Below are 23,459 nucleotides of genomic sequence, written 5' to 3' on the forward strand. Positions count from 1 at the left end.
TGGAGTGATCAGAGACTGGAGTGGTAGAGACTGGAGTGATCAGAGACTGGAGGGATCAGAGACTGGAGTGGTAGAGACTGGAGTGATCAGAGACTGGAGTGATCAGAGACTGGAGTGATCAGAGACTGGAGTGATCAGAGACTGGAGTGGTAGAGACTGGAGGGATCAGAGACTGGAGTGATCAGAGACTGGAGTGGTAGAGACTGGAGTGATCAGAGACTGGAGTGATCAGAGACTGGAGTGATCAGAGACTGGAGTGATCAGAGACTGGAGGGATCAGAGACTGGAGTGATCAGAGACTGGAGTGATCAGAGACTGGAGTGGTAGAGACTGGAGGGGCAGAGACTGGAGTGGCAGAGACTGGAGTGATCAGAGACTGGAGTGATCAGAGACTGGAGTGATCAGAGACTGGAGTGATCAGAGACTGGAGTGATCAGAGACTGGAGGGATCAGAGACTGGAGTGATCAGAGACTGGAGTGGTAGAGACTGGAGTGATCAGAGACTGGAGTGATCAGAGACTGGAGTGATCAGAGACTGGAGGGATCAGAGACTGGAGTGATCAGAGACTGGAGTGATCAGAGACTGGAGGGATCAGAGACTGGAGTGGTAGAGACTGGAGTGATCAGAGACTGGAGTGGTAGAGACTGGAGTGATCAGACTGGAGTGATCAGAGACTGGAGGGATCAGAGACTGGAGGGATCAGAGACTGGAGTGATCAGAGACTGGAGTGATCAGAGACTGGAGTGGTAGAGACTGGAGTGGTAGAGACTGGAGTGATCAGAGACTGGAGTGATCAGAGACTGGAGGGATCAGAGACTGGAGGGATCAGAGACTGGAGGGATCAGAGACTGGAGTGATCAGAGACTGGAGGGATCAGAGACTGGAGTGGTAGAGACTGGAGTAATCAGAGACTGGAGTGATCAGAGACTGGAGTGGTAGAGACTGGAGTGGCAGAGACTGGAGTGGCAGAGACTGGAGTGATCAGAGACTGGAGTGATCAGAGACTGGAGTGGTAGAGACTGGAGTGATCAGAGACTGGAGTGATCAGAGACTGGAGTGATCAGAGACTGGAGTGGTAGAGACTGGAGTGGTAGAGACTGGAGTGATAGAGACTGGAGTGATAGAGACTGGAGTGATCAGAGACTGGAGTGATCAGAGACTGGAGTGATCAGAGACTGGAGTGGTAGAGACTGGAGTGGTAGAGACTGGAGTGATCAGAGACTGGAGGGATCAGAGACTGGAGTGATCAGAGACTGGAGTGATCAGAGACTGGAGTGATCAGAGACTGGAGTGGTAGAGACTGGAGTGATCAGAGACTGGAGTGGTAGAGACTGGAGGGATCAGAGACTGGAGTGGTAGAGACTGGAGTGATCAGAGACTGGAGTGATCAGAGACTGGAGTGATCAGAGACTGGAGTGGTAGAGACTGGAGTGGCAGAGACTGGAGTGGCAGAGACTGGAGTGATCAGAGACTGGAGTGATCAGAGACTGGAGTGGTAGAGACTGGAGTAATCAGAGACTGGAGTGATCAGAGACTGGAGTGATCAGAGACTGGAGTGGTAGAGACTGGAGTGGTAGAGACTGGAGTGATAGAGACTGGAGTGATCAGAGACTGGAGTGATCAGAGACGAGTCGCAGAGACTGGAGTGATCAGAGACTGGAGTGGTAGAGACTGGAGTGATAGAGACTGGAGTGGTAGAGACTGGAGTGATCAGAGACTGGAGTGATCAGAGACTGGAGTGATCAGAGACGAGTCGCAGAGACTGGAGTGATCAGAGACTGGAGTGATCAGAGACTGGAGTGATCAGAGACTGGAGGGATCAGAGACTGGAGTGGTAGAGACTGGAGGGATCAGAGACTGGAGTGGTAGAGACTGGAGTGATCAGAGACTGGAGTGATCAGAGACTGGAGTGATCAGAGACTGGAGTGATCAGAGACTGGAGTGATCAGAGACTGGAGTGATCAGAGACTGGAGTGATCAGAGACTGGAGTGATCAGAGACTGGAGTGATCAGAGACTGGAGTGATCAGTGATCAGATAAAATCCTGGAAGTTTATACGTAGTTTCGCAAGCCAATTCTAATTAGCGTTAGCGCAATGACTTGAAGTCTATACTAACATGCTAGCTGTTCCCATAGACTTTCAGTCAATGCGCTAACCGGTAGTTAGCAACTTCCTTCAAACGGAACGCAGAAACATAAAAATGGTATCCACAAGTTCATCTGACTGTGGGAAGTAGATACAGGACCTCTGTGCCAAAATCTCAAACTATCCTTTATAATGCTGTGGACTAGTCCTTTAGGGGTGAGTGGGGGTAAGTTGAGACAAATAAAGAATGAATAATTTCACCAAATTTTTAGGAAGAGGTCATCATTTTATGGAGTCAACCATGTGGAAAAAGTGGTTAGCAAGTTAGGTCCAAAACACTGGTATTCACCAAGTCAAATGAATTTATTGTGTTGAGGTTTTATGATGCTTGTATCTAAATTAAAGTAGATCATTTTAAGATTGTTCTATGCATCAGTTCTGGTCTCTATAAGCGTCAAAGTGAGGTTATAAACCTAGCATGGAAGTTATAATCCTTGTAGCTGTGTGGGCTAATAAAGTCAAAAATGTTTGCCTTGGGGTAAGTTGAGTTGCTTCCTTCCCAGACGTAATGCGAGGCATTTTCACTGGGGGAATGAGGTAATGACAGGACCTTGCATATGTTAAACATGTTCAACTGTGTTTGGGGAAACAAAGATAGACATGTTTTTTTAAAAAGGTCATATTTAATTCAGTACAGAAATGTGTAGGCTGCTTAACGTACCCCTGTACTGACGCTCAACTTACCTCGGACACAGGGTACGTTTTTCCCAAGAGACCACAGAGTCTTTTTTTGAAAACTGTAATGTTTAGATGAATTGTGATTTATTTCCAGGGATATACCACATCCTGAAATACATGTAGATACCTTTGTTAGAAAGAATAACATATTTCCCTTTGACCAAGTGATGCTCACTATAGAAAATGACTCAACTTACCCCACTCTCCCTTACCCCGTGGCCAGTGTTGGTGCTCTAATTTCCCTTCTTGTCTCTCCAGTCTCCTCTTGTCTCTCCAGTCTCCTCTTGTCTCCCCAGTCTCCTCTTGTCTCCCCAGTCTCCTCTTGTCTCTCCAGTCTCCTCTTGTCTCTCCAGTCTCCTCTTGTCTCTCCAGTCTCCTCTTGTCTCCCCAGTCTCCTCTTGTCTCTCCAGTCTCCTCTTGTCTCTCCAGTCTCCTCTTGTCTCTCCAGTCTCCTCTTGTCTCCCCAGTCTCCTCTTGTCTCTCCAGTCTCCTCTTGTCTCTCCAGTCTCCTCTTGTCTCTCCAGTCTCCTCTTGTCTCCCCAGTCTCCTCTTGTCTCTCCAGTCTCCTCTTGTCTCTCCAGTCTCCTCTTGTCTCTCCAGTCTCCTCTTGTCTCTCCAGTCTCCTCTTGTCTCCCCAGTCTCCTCTTGTCTCTCCAGTCTCCTCTTGTCTCTCCAGTCTCCTCTTGTCTCTCCAGTCTCCTCTTGTCTCTCCAGTCTCCTCTTGTCTCTCCAGTCTCCTCTTGTCTCTCCAGTCTCCTCTTGTCTCTCCAGTCTCCTCTTGTCTCTCCAGTCTCCTCTTGTCTCTCCAGTCTCCTCTTGTCTCTCCAGTCTCCTCTTGTCTCTCCAGTCTGGTTGTTTAAACTGGTGTTAGTCTGGTTGTTTAAACTGGTGTTAGTCTGGTTATTTAAACTGGTGTTAGTCTGGTTATTTAAACTGGTGTTAGTCTGGTTATTTAAACTGGTGTTAGTCTTTAGTCTGGTTATTTAAACTGGTGTTAGTCTTTAGTCTGGTTATTTAAACTGGTGTTAGTCTGGTTATTTAAACTGGTGTTAGTCTGGTTGTTTAAACTGGTGTTAGTCTGGTTATTTAAACTGGTGTTAGTCTGGTTGTTTAAACTGGTGTTAGTCTTTAGTCTGGTTGTTTAAACTGGTGTTAGTCTTTAGTCTGGTTGTTTAAACTGGTGTTAGTCTGGTTATTTAAACTGGTGTTAGTCTGGTTATTTAAACTGGTGTTAGTCTGGTTATTTAAACTGGTGTTAGTCTGGTTGTTTAAACTGGTGTTAGTCTGGTTATTTAAACTGGTGTTAGTCTGGTTATTTAAACTGGTGTTAGTCTGGTTATTTAAACTGGTGTTAGTCTGGTTGTTTAAACTGGTGTTAGTCTTTAGTCTGGTTATTTAAACTGGTGTTAGTCTGGTTATTTAAACTGGTGTTAGTCTGGTTATTTAAACTGGTGTTAGTCTGGTTATTTAAACTGGTGTTAGTCTGGTTGTTTAAACTGGTGTTAGTCTGGTTGTTTAAACTGGTGTTAGTCTGGTTATTTAAACTGGTGTTAGTCTGGTTATTTAAACTGGTGTTAGTCTGGTTATTTAAACTGGTGTTAGTCTGGTTGTTTAAACTGGTGTTAGTCTTTAGTCTGGTTGTTTAAACTGGTGTTAGTCTGGTTATTTAAACTGGTGTTAGTCTGGTTATTTAAACTGGTGTTAGTCTGGTTATTTAAACTGGTGTTAGTCTGGTTATTTAAACTGGTGTTAGTCTTTAGCTGTTACAGATCACCCATATTGGGCTGTTACAGATCACCCATATTGGGACGCTATAGATCACCCATATTGGGACGCTACAGATCACCCATATTGGGACGCTACAGATCACCCATATTGGGACGCTACAGATCACCCATATTGGGCTGTTACAGATCACCCATATTGGGACGCTACAGATCACCCATATTGGGCTGTTACAGATCACCCATATTGGGCCGCTACAGATCACCCATATTGGGCCACTACAGATCACCCATATTGGGCCGCTACAGATCACCCATATTGGGCCGCTACAGATCACCCATATTGGGCTGTTACAGATCACCCATATTGGGCTGTTACAGATCACCCATATTGGGCCGCTACAGATCACCCATATTGGGACGCTACAGATCACCCATATTGGGACGCTACAGATCACCCATATTGGGCTGTTACAGATCACCCATATTGGGACGCTACAGATCACCCATATTGGGCTGTTACAGATCACCCATATTGGGCCGCTACAGATCACCCATATTGGGCCGCTACAGATCACCCATATTGGGCCGCTACAGATCACCCATATTGGGCCGTTACAGATCACCCATATTGGGCCGCTACAGATCACCCATATTGGGCCGCTACAGATCACCCATATTGGGCCGTTACAGATCACCCATATTGGGCCGCTACAGATCACCCATATTGGGCCGCTACAGATCACCCATATTGGGCCGCTACAGATCACCCATATTGGGCCGTTACAGATCACCCATATTGGGCCGCTACAGATCACCCATATTGGGCCGCTACAGATCACCCATATTGGGCCGCTACAGATCACCCATATTGGGCCGCTACAGATCACCCATATTGGGCGCTACAGATCACCCATATTGGGCCGCTACAGATCACCCATATTGGGCCGCTACAGATCACCCATATTGGGCCGCTACAGATCACCCATATTGGGCCGCTACAGATCACCCATATTGGGTCGCTACAGATCACCCATATTGGGCCGCTACAGATCACCCATATTGGGCCGTTACAGATCACCCATATTGGGCCGTTACAGATCACCCATATTGGGCCGCTACAGATCACCCATATTGGGACGCTACAGATCACCCATATTGGGACGCTACAGATCACCCATATTGGGCCGCTACAGATCACCCATATTGGGCCGCTACAGATCACCCATATTGGGCCGCTACAGATCACCCATATTGGGCCGCTACAGATCACCCATATTGGGCCGCTACAGATCACCCATATTGGGCCGCTACAGATCACCCATATTGGGCCGCTACAGATCACCCATATTGGGCCGCTACAGATCACCCATATTGGGCCGCTACAGATCACCCATATTGGGCCGCTACAGATCACCCATATTGGGCCGTTACAGATCACCCATATTGGGCCGCTACAGATCACCCGTGTCAGGCCGTCATTGTTTGTTTGTGTTTGTTTGTCTCTCTCTTATTGCCAAAGCAAGTTAAATAAACAAATTTAACAGCAACAAAGACGGATAAGTAAACGGATCAATATACGGGGTGTTTACAATGTTTGTCCTCCACTGGTTGGCCTCTTCTCACTTTCTGATTGTGGTGGAATGTGTGGGCGTTGCTTCCATTTAGGTGGTCACAGCTCCGTCGTTTACTGACTGCTTCCTGCCTCCGTTTACTGACTGCTTTCTGCCTCCGTTTACTGACTGCTTTCTGCCTCCGTTTACTGACTGCTTTCTGCCTCCGTTTACTGACTGCTTTCTGCCTCCGTTTACTGACTGCTTTCTACCTCCGTTTACTGACTGCTTTCTGCCTCCGTTTACTGACTGCTTTCTGCCTCCGTTTACTGACTGCTTTCTGCCTCTGTTTACTGACTGCTTTCTGCCTCCGTTTACTGACTGCTTTCTACCTCCGTTTACTGACTGCTTTCTGCCTCCGTTTACTGACTGCTTTCTGCCTCCGTTTACTGACTGCTTTCTGCCTCCGTTTACTGACTGCTTTCTGCCTCCGTTTACTGACTGCTTTCTGCCTCCGTTTACTGACTGCTTTCTGCCTCCGTTTACTGACTGCTTTCTACCTCCGTTTACTGACTGCTTTCTACCTCCGTTTACTGACTGCTTTCTGCCTCCGTTTACTGACTGCTTTCTGCCTCTGTTTACTGACTGCTTTCTGCCTCCGTTTACTGACTGCTTTCTACCTCCGTTTACTGACTGCTTTCTGCCTCCGTTTACTGACTGCTTTCTGCCTCCGTTTACTGACTGCTTTCTGCCTCCGTTTACTGACTGCTTTCTGCCTCCGTTTACTGACTGCTTTCTGCCTCCGTTTACTGACTGCTTTCTGCCTCTCGTGTTCCGACTGCTTTCTGCCTCCGTTGTGTTCTGACTGCAACAGGCAGCCTGCTGGAGACTAAACAGAGATACAGAGAGCTGCTGCTGCTGCTGCGGTATGAAGCAGAGATACAGACAGACAGGAGGAGCAGACAGACAGGAGGAGCAGAGAGACAGACAGACAGACAGACAGACAGACAGACAGACAGACAGACAGACAGACAGGAGGAACAGACAGACAGACAGACAGACAGGAGGAGCAGACAGACAGACAGACAGACAGACAGGCAGGAGGAGCAGACAGACAGGCAGGAGGAACAGACAGACAGACAGACAGACAGACAGACAGGAGGAACAGACAGACAGACAGACAGACAGGAGGAACAGACAGACAGAGGAGCAGACAGACAGACAGACAGACAGACAGACAGACAGACAGACAGACAGACAGACAGACAGACAGACAGACAGACAGACAGACAGACAGGAGGAACAGACAGACAGACAGACAGACAGGAGGAGCAGACAGACAGACAGACAGACAGACAGGCAGGAGGAGCAGACAGACAGGCAGGAGGAACAGACAGACAGACAGACAGACAGACAGACAGGAGGAACAGACAGACAGACAGACAGACAGGAGGAACAGACAGACAGGAGGAACAGACAGACAGACAGGAGGAACAGACAGACAGACAGACAGACAGACAGACAGACAGGAGGAACAGACAGACAGACAGGAGGAACAGACAGACAGACAGACAGACAGACAGACAGACAGGATCAAGCCATACTGTGTATAAAACCAGGGCTGGTGGGATTTGTCACATTGCAGGAACACACATACTGCCTTACCTCAAGTCAAATAGTCTGTGGCTCTTGTCTTGTACACAGAGGCTGGTGACCTGCAGTGACCTTTTATTCAACTGGTAGCATCTTCACACACTCCTCCCACAACTACACACTGCAGAACACACACACACACACACACACACACACACACACACACACACACACACACACACACACACACACACACACACACACACCTCCCACTACTACACACTGCAGAACCACACACACACACACACACACACACACACACACACACACACACACCTCCCACTACTACACACTGCAGAACACACACACACACACACACACACACACACACACACACACACACACACACACACACACACACACACACACACACACACACACCTCCCACTACTACACACTGCAGAACACACACACACACACACACACACACACACACACACACACACACACACACACACACACACACACACACACACACACACACCTCCCACTACTACACACTGCAGAACACACACACACACACACACACACACACACACACACACACACACACACACACACACACACACACACACACACACACACACACACACACACACACACACACACCTCCCACTACTACACACTGCAGAAAACACACACACACACACACACACACACACACACACACACACACACACACACACACACACACACACACACACACACACCTCCCACACTACACACTCAGACACACACACACACACACACACACACACACACACACACCTCCCACTACTACACACTGCAGAACACACACACACACTCCTCCCTGGGCACGCCTTTCATCCGGACATCTAAATACTGCCCCTACACCTTAACAGGTTAATAACATATGTATTAAGGCTGTAACATACATTAATAACATGTATTAAGGCTGTAACATATATTAATAACATGTATTAAGGCCGTAACATATATTAATAACATATGTATTAAGGCTGTAACATATATTAATAACATGTATTAAGGCCGTAACATATATTAATAACATATGTATTAAGGCTGTAACATATATTAATAACATGTATTAAGGCCGTAACATATATTAATAACATATGTATTAAGGCTGTAACATATATTAATAACATGTATTAAGGCCGTAACATACATTAATAACATGTATTAAGGCTGTAACATATATATTAATAACATGTATTAAGGCTGTAACATGTATTTGTATTTATTAATGATCCCCATTAGCTGCTGTTGCCGTTGCTTCACCACTGTTCCATGTGGTGTATTTTTATGTTGCTGCATCAGTTACCTGATGTGAAATTGAGTTCCATGTTGTCACGGCTCTATGTCGTACTTAGGGACTGTGAAGAGACCTCTGGTGGCATGTCTTGTGGGGTATGGATGGGTGTCTGAGCTGTGTGCCAGTAGTTTAAACAGACCTCTGGTGGCATGTCTTGTGGGGTATGTATGGGTGTCTGAGCTGGGTGCCAGTAGTTTAAACAGACCTCTGGTGGCATGTCTTGTGGGGTATGAATGGGTGTCTGAGCTGGGTGCCAGTAGTTTAGACAGACCTCTGGTGGCATGTCTTGTGGGGTATGCATGGGTGTCTGAGCTGTGTGCCAGTAGTTTAAACAGACCTCTGGTGGCATGTCTTGTGGGGTATGTATGGGTGTCTGAGCTGTGTGCCAGTAGTTTAAACAGACCTCTGGTGGCATGTCTTGTGGGGTATGGATGGGTGTCTGAGCTGTGTGCCAGTCAGTTTAAACAGACCTCTGGTGGCATGTCTTGTGGGGTATGGATGGGTGTCTGAGCTGTGTGCCAGTAGTTTAAACAGACCTCTGGTGGCATGTCTTGTGGGGTATGGATGGGTGTCTGAGCTGGGTGCCAGTAGTTTAGACAGACCTCTGGTGGCATGTCTTGTGGGGTATGTATGGGTGTCTGAGCTGTGTGCCAGTAGTTTAAACAGACCTCTGGTGGCATGTCTTGTGGGGTATGTATGGGTGTCTGAGCTGGGTGCCAGTAGTTTAAACAGACCTCTGGTGGCATGTCTTGTGGGGTATGGATGGGTGTCTGAGCTGGGTGCCAGTAGTTTAGACAGACCTCTGGTGGCATGTCTTGTGGGGTATGTATGGGTGTCTGAGCTGTGTGCCAGTAGTTTAAACAGACCTCTGGTGGCATGTCTTGTGGGGTATGTATGGGTGTCTGAGCTGTGTGCCAGTAGTTTAAACAGACCTCTGGTGGCATGTCTTGTGGGGTATGCATGGGTGTCTGAGCTGGGTGCCAGTAGTTTAGACAGACCTCTGGTGGCATGTCTTGTGGGGTATGTATGGGTGTCTGAGCTGGGTGCCAGTAGTTTAAACAGACCTCTGGTGGCATGTCTTGTGGGGTATGAATGGGTGTCTGAGCTGGGTGCCAGTAGTTTAAACAGACCTCTGGTGGCATGTCTTGTGGGGTATGCATGGGTGTCTGAGCTGGGTGCCAGTAGTTTAAACAGACCTCTGGTGGCATGTCTTGTGGGGTATGCATGGGTGTCTGAGCTGGGTGCCAGTAGTTTAAACAGACCTCTGGTGGCATGTCTTGTGGGGTATGTATGGGTGTCTGAGCTGGGTGCCAGTAGTTTAGACAGACCTCTGGTGGCATGTCTTGTGAGGTATGCATGGGTGTCTGAGCTGTGTGCTGGTAGTTTAGACAGACAGCTCGGTGCATTCAACATGTCAATACCTCTCACAAATACAAGTAGTGATGAAGTCAATCTCTCCTCCACTTTCAGCCAGGAGAGATTGACATGCATATTATTAATATTAACTCTCTGTGTACATCCAAGGGCCAGCCGTGCTGCCCTGTTCTGAGCCAATTGAAAGTCCCTATCTGTGGCACCTGACCACACGACTGAACAGTAGTCAAGGTGTGACTAAACTAGGGCCTGTAGGACCTGCCTTGTTGATAGTGTTGTTAAGAAGGTAGAAACTAGGGTCTACAGGACCTGCCTTGTTGATAGTGCTGTTAAGAAGGTAGAAACTAGGGCCTGTAGGACCTGCCTTGTTGATAGTGCTGTTAAGAAGGTAGAAACTAGGGCCTGTAGGACCTGCCTTGTTGATAATGTTGTTAAGAAGGTAGAAACTAGGGCCTGTAGGACCTGCCTTGTTGATAGTGTTGTTAAGAAGGTAGAAACTAGGGCCTGTAGGACCTGCCTTGTTGATAGTGTTGTTAAGAAGGTAGAAACTAGGGCCTGTAGGACCTGCCTTGTTGATAGTGCTGTTAAGAAGGTAGAAACTAGGGCCTGTAGGACCTGCCTTGTTGATAGTGCTGTTAAGAAGGTAGAAACTAGGGCCTGTAGGACCTGCCTTGTTGATAGTGCTGTTAAGAAGGTAGAAACTAGGGCCTGTAGGACCTGCCTTGTTGATAGTGCTGTTAAGAAGGTAGAAACTAGGGCCTGTAGGACCTGCCTTGTTGATAGTGCTGTTAAGAAGGTAGAAACTAGGGCCTGTAGGACCTGCCTTGTTGATAGTGCTGTTAAGAAGGTAGAAACTAGGGCCTGTAGGACCTGCCTTGTTGATAGTGTTGTTAAGAAGGCAGAAACTAGGGCCTGTAGGACCTGCCTTGTTGATAGTGTTGTTAAGAAGGTAGAAACTAGGGCCTGTAGGACCTGCCTTGTTGATAGTGTTGTTAAGAAGGTAGAAACTAGGGCCTGTAGGACCTGCCTTGTTGATAGTGTTGTTAAGAAGGTAGAAACTAGGGCCTGTAGGACCTGCCTTGTTGATAGTGTTGTTAAGAAGGTAGAAACTAGGGCCTGTAGGACCTGCCTTGTTGATAGTGCTGTTAAGAAGGCAGAGCAGGGCTTTATTATACAGACTTCTCCCCATTTTAGCTACTGTTGTATCAATATGTTTTGACCAGGACAGTTTACAATCCAGGGTCACTCCAACCAGTTTAGTCACCTCAACTTGCTCAATTTCCACATTATTTATGACAAGATTTAGTTGAGGTTTAGTGAATGATTTGTCCCAAATACAATGCTTTTAGTTTTAGGAATATTTAGGGCTAACTTATTCCTTGCCACTCATTCTGAAACTAACTGCAGCTCTTTGTTGAGTGTTGCAGTCATTTCAGTCGCTGTAGTAGCTGACGTGTATAGTGTTGAGTCATCAGCATACATAGAAACTCTGGCTTTACTCAGAACCAGTGGCATGTCGTTAGTAAAGATTGAACAAAGTGCCTAGACAGCTGCCTTGGGGAATTCCTGACTCTACCTGGATTATGTTATAGAGGCTTCCATTAACCTCTTGGGGCTAGGTGGGACGCTAGCGTGCCACCTGTGGTGCACTCCATCAACAGCAGGTGCATTTCAAGAGCGGCAAATTTGAATCCAAATAAATGTCAAAATTCAAATTTTTCAAAAATACAACTATGTTACACCATTTGAAAGATAAACATCTCCTTAATCTAACCACGTTTTACGATTTCAAAAAGGTTTTACGGCGAAAGCATAAATTTAGAGTATGTTAGGACAGTACATTTACAAGAGTTGTGTGTAATGTTTTGTCAAGTCAAAGACAGGGTCACCAAAACCATAAAACCAGCTAAAATGATACACTAACCTTTTACAATCTCCATCAGATGACACTCCTAGGACATTATGTTAGACAATGCATGCATTTTTAGTTCTATCAAGTTCATATTTATATACAAAAACAGCGTTTTACTATGGCATTGATGTTGAGGAAATCGTTTCCCTCCAATAACCGGCAGTCAAGTCAGCGTCAGAAATTAAATAATTAAAATTAGAAAACATTGTTAAAATATTATATTGTCATTTAAAGAATTATAGATTTACATCTTTTGAACGCAATCAACTTGCCAGATTTAAAAATAACCTTACTGGGAAATCACACTTTGCAATAATCTGAGCACTGTGCCCAGAAAAATACGCGTTGCGTATACAGACTAGACGTCATGTTGGGGAGATCTAAAATCGAAAATACTATGTAAATAATCCATTACCTTTGATTCTCTTCATCAGATGTCACTTCCAGGTATCACAGGTCCATAACGAATGTAGTTTTGTTCAAAAAAGCTCATCATTTATGTCCAAAAATCTCCGTCTCGTTAGCACATGATGTAAGCCAGCCGGACTTCTCGTCATGAACGAGGGGAAAAATATATTTCCGTTCGTTCAAACATGTCAAACGTTGTATAGCATAAATCATTAGGGCCTTTTTAACCAGAACATGAATAATATTCAAGGTGGACGAATGCATAGCCTTTTATAACGTATTGGAACGAGGGTACCCAACATGAAGTAGCGCCAGGTGTCTAATGGGACATCACCGTTCCATGGCTCTTGTTCGGTCAGATCTCCCTCCAGAAGACTCAAAACACTTTGTAAAGGCTGGTGACATCTAGTGGAAGCAATAGGAAGTGCCAAAATATTCCTAAACCCCTGTGTCTTTCAATGGGATAGCTTTAAAGTCAATACAACACATCAGGTATCCACTTCCTGTCAGAAAATGTCTCAGGGTTTTGCCTGCCAAATGAGTTCTGTTATACTCACAGACACCATTCAAACAGTTTTGGAAACTTTAGAGTGTTTTCTATCCATATATAATAAGTATATGCATATTCTAGTTACTGGGTAGGATTAGTAACCAGATTAAATCGGGTACATTTTTTTTATCCAGACGTGCAAATGCTGCCCCCTAGACCCAACAGGTTAAAGAACGCCCTCTGTGTTCTGTTAATAACATATATTAAGGCTGTAACATATATTTTCTAGCGTTAAGTGTTGCGTTGCTGTGGTTTTATTGTGTCAGGTTTGTGTCTTCCTGTTTACCTTTCAGTAACCGTGGTGACTAGGTTCAAAGGTGGCTCTGTCAGGTGGTAGTGAGGAGAGGCTCAGGTGGCTTCCTTGTAACTTTGACCTGATCAGACTACTGTTGTCACCATACCAGGGGGGGTCTCTGAATTATACAATCCTACAGTCAACTTGATTTAGATTAGTAAAATCTAACTACATAACTTCCAGGGTTTTTACTAATCTAACTACATAACTGCCAGGGTTTTACCAATCTAACTACATAACTGCCAGGGTTTTACCAATCTAACTACATAACTGCCAGGGTTTTTACTAATCTAACTACATAACTGCCAGGGTTTTACCAATCTAACTACATAACTGCCAGGGTTTTTACTAATCTAACTACATAACTGCCAGGGTTTTACCAATCTAACTACATAACTGCCAGGGTTTTTACTAATCTAACTACATAACTGCCAGGGTTTTTACCAGAGTTTTTGGTCACTGGCCTACACACAATACCCCATAATGTCAAAGTTGGATTATGTTTTTTGAAATTTGTACAAATGAATAATACATGAACAGCTGAAATATCTTGAGTCAATGAGTATTCAATCCCTTTGTTATGTCAAGCCTAAATAAGTTCAGGAGTAAAAATGTACTTAAGTCACATAATAAGTTGCATGGAATCACTCTGTGTTCAATAATAGTGTTTAACATGATTTTTGAATGATTACCTCATCTCTGTACCCCCACACATACAATTATCTGTAAAGTCGAGCAGGGAATTTAAAACAGATTCAACCACAAAGACCAGGGAGGTTTTTCTATTCCTTAAACAAGGGCACCTATTGGTAGATGGGTAAAAATAAAATCAAAAAGCAGACTTTAAATATCACTTTGAGCATGGTGAAGTTATTAACTAGACTGGATGGCGTATCAATACACCCAGTCACTACAAAGATACAGGCGTCCTTCCTAACTCAGTTGCCAGAGAGGAAGGAAACCGCTCAGGGATTTCACCATGAGGCCAATGGTGGATTTTAAACCAGTTACAGAGTTTAATGGCTGTGATAGGAGAGAACTGAGAATGGATCAACAACATTGTAGTTACTCCACTATACTAACCTAAATGACAGAGTGGAAAGAAGGAAGCCTGTACAGAATACAAATATTCCAAAACATGCATCCTGTTTGCAATAAGGCAACGAAAATGCAAGAAATGTGGCAAAGCAATTAACTTTTTGTCCTGATTGCAAAGTGTTTGGTTTGGGGCAAATCCAACACAACACATTACTGATTACCACTCTCTATATTTTCAAGCATAGTGGTGTCTGCATCATGTTATGGGTATGCTTGTAATCGTTAAGGACTGGGGAGTTTTTCAGGGGGGGGAAATGTAGTGGAGTTAAACACAGGCAAAATCCTAGAGGAAAACCTGGTTCAGTCTGCTTTCCACCAGACACTGGGAGATGAATTCACCTTTCAGCAGGACAATAACCTAAAACACAAGGCCAAATCTACACTGGGAGATTAATTCACCTTCCAGCAGGACAATAACCTAAAACACAAGGCCAAATCTACACTGGAGTTGCTAACCAAGAAGGAAGTGAATGTTCTGAGTTAGAGTTTTGTCTTAAATCTACCTGATAATCTATGGCAATACCTGAAGGTAGTTTTCTAGCAATTAGGTCTGACCCCATTTAGTCGACTTGTCGATCGTTTGGTCGACCGAGATGTTTTTAGTTAAGCGGTCGCAAATATATATATTTTTTTCACGGCACACGAGACACCTGTCTGATTGGCTCCTGTCTCAGTGGACAGTCCAATAAGAAAGGGAGTATGGCTAAGATACACAAGGCGGGTCTCTCTCCCGCCCATTCTTTTTTTTCATAACTTCATTGTGTGAATTGTTTTAGTCCTTTGATTGTTAGTGTCTATCAATTCCCCATTCAGCAAAAAAGAAACTTCCCTTTTTCAGGACCCCTGTCTTTCAAAGATAATTCATAAACATCCAAATAACTTCACAGATCTTCATTGTAAACGTTGTTGCCCCCGGTGACGTTGTTGCCCCCGGTGATGCGCTGTGCAGACCTCACTACCCTCTGGAGAGCCTTACGGTTAAGGGCGGAGCAGTTGCCGTACCAGGCGGTGATACAGCCCGACAGGATGCTCTCGATTGTGCATCTGTAAAAGTTTGTGAGTGTTTTCAGTGACAAGCCAAATTTCTTCAGCCTCCTGAGGTTGAAGAGGCGCTGTTGCGCCATCTTCACCACGCTGTCTGTGTGGGTGGGACATTCCAGATTGTCGGTGATGTGTACGCCCAGGAACTTAAAACTCTCCACCTTCTCCACTACTGTCCCGTTGATGTGGATAGGGGGCTGCTCCCTCTGCTGTTTCCTGAAGTCCACGATCATCTCCTTTGTTTTGTTGACGTTGAGTGAGAGGTTATTTTCCCTACACCACACTCCGAGGGCCCTCACCTCCCCCCTGTAGGCCGTCTCGTCGTTGTTGGTAATCAAGCCTACCACTGTAGTGTCGTCTGCAAACTTGATGATTGAGTTGGAGGCGTGCATGGCCACGCAGTCATGGGGGAACAGGGAGTACAGGAGAGGGCTGAGAACGCACCCCAGTGGGGCCCCTGTGTTGAGGATCAGCTGGGTGGAGATTCTGTTTCCTACCCTCACCACCTGGGGGTGGCCCATCAAAGTCCAGGAACCAGTTGCACAGGGCGGGGTCAAGACCCAGGGTCTCGAGCTTAATGACGAGTTTGGAGGGTACTATGGTGTTAAATGCTGAGCTGTAATCGATGAACAGCATTCTTACATGGGTATTCCTCTTGTCCAGATGGGTTAGGGTAGTGTGATGGCGATTGCGTCGTCTGTGGACCTATTGGGGCGCTAAGCAAATTGCAGTGGGTCTAGGGTATCAGGTAGGGTGGAGGTGATATGATCCTTGAGTAGTCTGTCAAAGCACTTCATGCACTCCTCCCTCATGTGGTACCCTTCCTGCAGGCTCATCCTGGCATGACCCTCCGGCATGACAATGCCACCAGCCATACTGCTTGTTCTGTGCGTGATTTCCTGTAAGACAGGAATGTCAGTGTTCTGCGATGGCCAGCGAAGAGCCCGGATCTCAAGCCCATTGAGCACGTCTGGGACCTGTTGGATCGGAGGGTGAGGGCTTGGGCCATTCCACCTAGAAATGTCCTTGAACTTGCAGTTGCCTTGGTAGAAAAGTGGGGTAACATCTCACAGCAAGAACTGGCAAATCTGGTGCAGGCCATGAGGAGATGCCCTGCAGTACTTAATGCAGCTGGTGGCCACACCAGATACTGACTGTTACTTTTGATTTTGACCCCCCCTTTGTTCAGGGATACATTATTCAATTTCTGTTAGTCACATGTCTGTGGAACTTGTTCAGTTTATGTCTCAGTTGCTGAATCTTGTTATGTTCATACAAAATATTTAAACATGTTAAGTTTGCTGAAAATAAACACAGTTGACAGTAAGAGGACGTTTCTGCTGAGTTCATAATAAGTAGTACATTTACCTGTTAATCCCCCTCGTTTCTAATGTTTATTTGGTTACGGTCATTTCTGTTTTTTTTATTTATTTATTTATTCAACCTTTACTTAACTAGGCAAGTCAGTTAAGAACAAATTCTTATTTACTTTGACGACCTACCAAAATGCCTCCTGTGGGGACGGGGGCTGGGATTAAAATTAAAATAAATATATAGGACAAAACACACATCACAACAAGAGACACCACAACACTACATAAAGAGAGACAACACTACATAAAGAGAGACAACACTACACTACATAGAGAGAGACAACACAACACTACATAAAGAGAGACACCACAACACTACATAAAGAGAGACAACACAACACTACATAGAGAGAGACACCACAACACTACATAAAGAGAGACTCCACAACACTACACAAAGAGAGACTCCACAACACTACATAAAGAGACACAACACTACATAAAGAGAGACACCACAACACTACATAAAGAGAGACACCACAACACGACATAAAGAGACACAACACTACATAAAGAGACACAACACTACATAAAGAGAGACTCCACAACACTACATAAAGAGAGACACCACAACACTACATAAAGAGACACAACACTACATAAAGAGACACAACACAACACTACATAAAGAGAGACTCCACAACACTACATATAGAGAGACACCACAACACTACATAAAGAGACACAACACTACATAAAGAGACACAACACAACACTACATAAAGAGAGACTCCACAACACTACATAAAGAGAGACACCACAACACGACATAAAGAGAGACACCACTACACTACATAAAGAGAGACTACACTACATAAAGAGACACAACACAACACTACGAAAAATCATAGCTGGCACGCAGATCGGTAGAAATGGTAAGGTAAAATGGGACTCCACATTAAAAAGGTTGCTGACCCCTGGTGTAGAAAACTTCAGGAGCGCAACGGCAGAGTCTACGAGACCACAGCAGCAGGTTGAGGTTTGTCAGAAGCAGGTTTTTTCTTCGTTGATCTCTGGCTCGCTCAAGTGTCTTAATTATTTAATCAAACAGTGCGCTTAAAGCATCAGACAACACGTTTAAACACATAGGTATAATATGGATAAATACATGTTTAAACACATAGGTATAATATGGATAAATACACGTTTAAACACATAGGTATAATATGGATAAATACACGTTTAAACACATAGGTATAATATGGATAAATACACGTTTAAACACATAGGTATAATATGGATAAATACACATTTAAACACATAGGTATAATATGGATGAATACACATTTAAACACATAGGTATAATATGGATAAATACACGTTTAAACACATAGGTATAATATGGATAAATACACGTTTAAACACATAGGTATAATATGGATGAATACACATTTAAACACATAGGTATAATATGGATAAATACACATTTAAACACATAGGTATAATATGGATAAATACACGTTTAAACACATAGGTATAATATGGATAAATACACGTTTAAACACATAGGTATAATATGGATAAATACACGTTTAAACACATAGGTATAATATGGATAAATACACGTTTAAACACATAGGTATAATATGGATAAATACACGTTTAAACACATAGGTATAATATGGATAAATACACGTTTAAACACATAGGTATAATATGGATAAATACACGTTTAAACACATAGGTATAATATGGATAAATACACGTTTAAACACATAGGTATAATATGGATAAATACACGTTTAAACACATAGGTATAATATGGATGAATACACATTTAAACACATAGGTATAATATGGATAAATACACATTTAAACACATAGGTATAATATGGATAAATACACGTTTAAACACATAGGTATAATATGGATAAATACACGTTTAAACACATAGGTATAATATGGATAAATACACGTTTAAACACATAGGTATAATATGGATAAATACACGTTTAAACACATAGGTATAATATGGATAAATACACGTTTAAACACATAGGTATAATATGGATAAATACACGTTTAAACACATAGGTATAATATGGATAAATACACATTTAAACACATAGGTATAATATGGATAAATACACGTTTAAACACATAGGTATAATATGGATAAATACACATTTAAACACATAGGTATAATATGGATAAATACACATTTAAAAAATGTTGACCAATTGACTGGTCGAAAGAACAGAAGACTCTCGGTCGACCAATGTTTTTTTTAGTTTTTTTTAGTAGTCCTACTGATCAACAACCAATTTGGCTTGAAGCATTTTTTTAAAGAATAATGGGCAAGTGTTGCACAATCCACATGTGGAAAACTCTTAGAGAATTACCCTGAAAGAATCACAGCTGTAATCGCTGCCAAAAGGTTATTCTACAAAGTATTGATACAGGGGTGTGTGAAAACTTATGGAAATTAGATATTTAATTTTCAATAATTGTGTCCACATTTCTTAACATGTTTTCAAACTTGTGTGATGGAAAAAATAGATATGTACGCCCCAGATCTTTTCTATTTGAGGGAGAAAAAAAAGTTGCCTTTCAATATAAAACGGAGGTGAAATGGTTTAAAAAATATATAAAGATTTTTATCATGGTGTGCATTTTTTGAAGATGCAGATTTCGCTAACGTTAATGCTAACACTAACGTGACCTCTAACCTCCCTCTCCCCTCCAGGTTATTCTGTGGTCAGTGAAGAGTCAAGGAGGAGCAGCAGCAATATGCCCCAGTGTGTCAGCTGAAACATGGACTGAGGTGAGTGAACTGAACCCAGCCGTACATGTTGGTCGTACCAATTTGAAGTTCAAGGCGAGCGGTAAGAGGTAGAGATGTAACGATTCACAGATACGCATCAGTCCCCGGTTCAAATTTTTACGATGTGAGTTCATTGGTCCTCTGAACCCCAAACGGATCCAAATGTCGCATCGGGTCCAAAAAAAAACTATTAATAATGTTACAAATCGCCGGTTCACTAAAATGCTTTGCTGAAATTACTTAATTTCTACCTTCCAAAAATACCTCTCATCTTGTGAGAACTGCATCGTTCAGCGTCGAACTGAACCGTTGCCAGTCATTGATCTACAAGTTCACCGCCCCCAGGTGGTGAAGGTAGGAAACAACACCTCCACTTCGCTGATCCTAAACACAGGGGCCCCACTGGGGTGTGTGCTCAGCCCCCTCCTGTACTCCCTGTTCCCCCATGACTGCGTGGCCATGCACGCCTCCAACTCAATCATCAGGTTTGCAGACGACACTACAGTAGTGGACTTGATTACCAACAACGACGAGACGGCCTACAGGGAGGAGGTGAGGGCCCTCGGAGTGTGGTGTCAGGAAAATAACCTCTCACTCAACGTCAACAAAACAAAGGAGATGATCGTGGACTTCAGGAAACAGCAGAGGGAGCAGCCCCCCTATCCACATCGACGGGACAGTAGTGGAGAAGGTGGAAAGTTTTAAGTTCCTGGGCGTACACATCACCGACGATCTGAATGTTCCACCCACACAGACAGCGTGGTGAAGAAGGTGCAGCAGCACCTCTTCAACCTCAGGAGGCTGAAGAAATTTGGATTGGCCCCTAAGACCCTCACAAACTTTTACAGATGCACAATTGAGAGCATCCTGTCGGGCTGTATCACCGCCTGGTACGGCAACTGCTCCGCCCACAACCGTAAGGCTCTCCAGAGGGTAGTGAGGTCTGCACAACGCATCACCGGGGGCAAACTACCTGCCCTCCAGGACACCTACACCACCCAATGTCACAGGAAGGCCAAAAAGATCATCAAGGACAACAACCACCCGAGCCACTGCCTGTTCACCCCACTAACATCCAGAAGGTGAGGTCAGTACAGGTGCATTAAAGCTGGGACCGAGAGACTGAAAAACAGCTTCTATCTCAAGGCCACCAGACTGTTAAACAGCCATCACTAGCCGGCTACCACCTGGTTACTCAACCCTGCACCTTAGAGGCTGCTGCCCTATATACATACACATGGAATCACTGGTCACTTTAAAAATGGAAACCTGTAATTTTAATGTTTACATACTGCTTTGCTCATCTCATATGTATCTACTGAATTCTGTTCGACTGTATTTAGTCAATGCCACTCCAACGTTGCTCGTCCTAATATTTTTTTATATATATTTTTTTTTAACCCCCTTTTTTTCTCCCCAATTTCGTGAAATTTCCAATTGGTAGTTACAGTCTTGTCTCATCGCTGAAACTCCCGTACGGACTCGGGAGAGGCGAAGGTCGAGAGCCGTGCGTCCTCCGAAACACGACCCAACCAAGCCGCACTGCTTCTTGACACAATGCCCATCCAACCTGGAAGCCAGCCGCACCAATGTGTCGGAGGAAACGCCGTACACCTGGCGACCTGGTCAGCGTGCGCTGCGCCCGGCCCGACACAGGAGTCGCTAGTGAGCGATGAGACAAGGACATCCCTGCCGACCAAACCATCCAAATATGGGTTGTTTTCTGTTTGTTGTTATCAAGTTCCGAGGCTGTTAGTTTCCGGTGCTGTTAGTTCTGATGCTGTTAGTTGCCGAGGCTGTTAGTTGCCGAGGCTGTTAGTTCCGAGGCTGTTAGTTGCCGAGTCTGTTAGTTCTGATGCTGTTAGTTGCCGAGGCTGTTAGTTGCCGAGGCTGTTAGTTCCGAGGCTGTTAGTTGCCGAGTCTGTTAGTTCCCGAGGCTGTTAGTTGCCGAGGCTGTTAGTTGCCGAGGCTGTTAGTTCTGATGCTGTTAGTTGCCGAGGCTGTTAGTTGCCGAGGCTGTTAGTTGCCGAGGCTGTTAGTTCCCGAGGCTGTTAGTTGCCGAGGCTGTTAGTTCCCGAGGCTGTTAGTTCCCGAGGCTGTTAGTTCCCGAGGCTGTTAGTTCTGATGCTGTTAGTTGCCGAGACTGTTAGTTGCCGAGACTGTTAGTTGCCGAGGCTGTTAGTTCTGATGCTGTTAGTTCCCGAGGCTGTTAGTTGCCGAGGCTGTTAGTTGCCGAGACTGTTAGTTGCCGAGGCTGTTAGTTCTGATGCTGTTAGTTGCCGAGGCTGTTAGTTGCCGAGGCTGTTAGTTGCCGAGGCTGTTAGTTCCCGAGGCTGTTAGTTGCCGAGGCTGTTAGTTCCCGAGGCTGTTAGTTGCCGAGGCTGTTAGTTCCCGAGGCTGTTAGTTGCCGAGGCTGTTAGTTCCCGAGGCTGTTAGTTGCCGAGGCTGTTAGTTCCCGAGGCTGTTAGTTCCCGAGGCTGTTAGTTGCCGAGGCTGTTAGTTCTGAGGCTGTTAGTTGCCGAGGCTGTTAGTTCTGAGGCTGTTTTCTTCTCCGTCTCAACAGCTGTGTAGGCAAGCAGCAGTGTGACTTCCTGAAACAGACAGACGCACACCTCACTTGCCAGCCGTTCAAATGCACCCCGACAATAAGCTGACCAATCATGGCAAGCAAGTGAGCAGCGACAGCCAATCCCAGCTCTCCAATGTGACCCAGCAGCAGGAGGGGGCCAATAAGGGCCTGGGGGCGGGCAACCCTGGCCTGAAGGCTGTCAGCCAATCGGTGAGTGGCGTTGGGGGGATGATGAAGACGAAGAGAGAGAGAAGTGTGTCCATGGACTCTGGGGAACAGAGAGACACTATCACCCCTGTGCAGGAGCCTGATGCCAAAGGTAGGGTATTACCACACACACACACACACACACACACACACACACACACACACACACACACACACACACACACACACACACACACACACACACAGACATACACACAATACACAGACATACACACACACATCCCACACGATAGACATGCACACACACACACACACAGACATACACACACACACACACACACACACACAGACATACACACACACATACACACAGACATACATGCACACGTTTCCTGCTGTGGGTGGTGTAGGTAGCTAATCTGGTATTTGTGGTGCAGATGTGACCAGAGAGAGACACAGGAAGTCTAACAGATGTGACCAGAGAGAGACACAGGAAGTCTAACAGATGTGACCAGAGAGAGACACAGGAAGTCTAACAGATGTGACCAGAGAGAGACACAGGAAGTCTAACAGATGTGACCAGAGAGAGACACAGGAAGTCTAACAGATGTGACCAGAGAGAGACACAGGAAGTCTAACTGATCTGACCAGAGAGAGACACAGGAAGTCTAACTGATCTGACCAGAGAGAGACACAGGAAGTCTAACTGATCTGACCAGAGAGAGACACAGGAAGTCTAACAGATGTGACCAGAGAGAGACACAGGAAGTCTAACTGATCTGACCAGAGAGAGACACAGGAAGTCTAACAGATGTGACCAGAGAGAGACACAGGAAGTCTAACTGATCTGACCAG

The 23,459-nt window shown here is 44.9% G+C and overlaps 1 protein-coding gene across 1 annotated transcript in view; it reads left to right on the top strand.

Moving 5' to 3' along the window:
* Positions 1-23,459, top strand: part of bcl9l (bcl9 like) — an 88,016-nt gene that overhangs the window by 22,875 nt on the left and 41,682 nt on the right. Inside the window, 2 exon segments of the mRNA XM_045724936.1 lie at positions 19,790-19,867; positions 22,431-22,755. Coding sequence (XP_045580892.1) covers positions 22,500-22,755 — 256 coding nt within the window. The 5' untranslated portion in view covers positions 19,790-19,867; positions 22,431-22,499.

Source organism: Salmo salar, chromosome ssa09, assembly GCF_905237065.1.
Source record: "Salmo salar chromosome ssa09, Ssal_v3.1, whole genome shotgun sequence".
In the NCBI taxonomy this organism is placed as follows: Eukaryota; Metazoa; Chordata; class Actinopteri; order Salmoniformes; family Salmonidae; genus Salmo; species Salmo salar.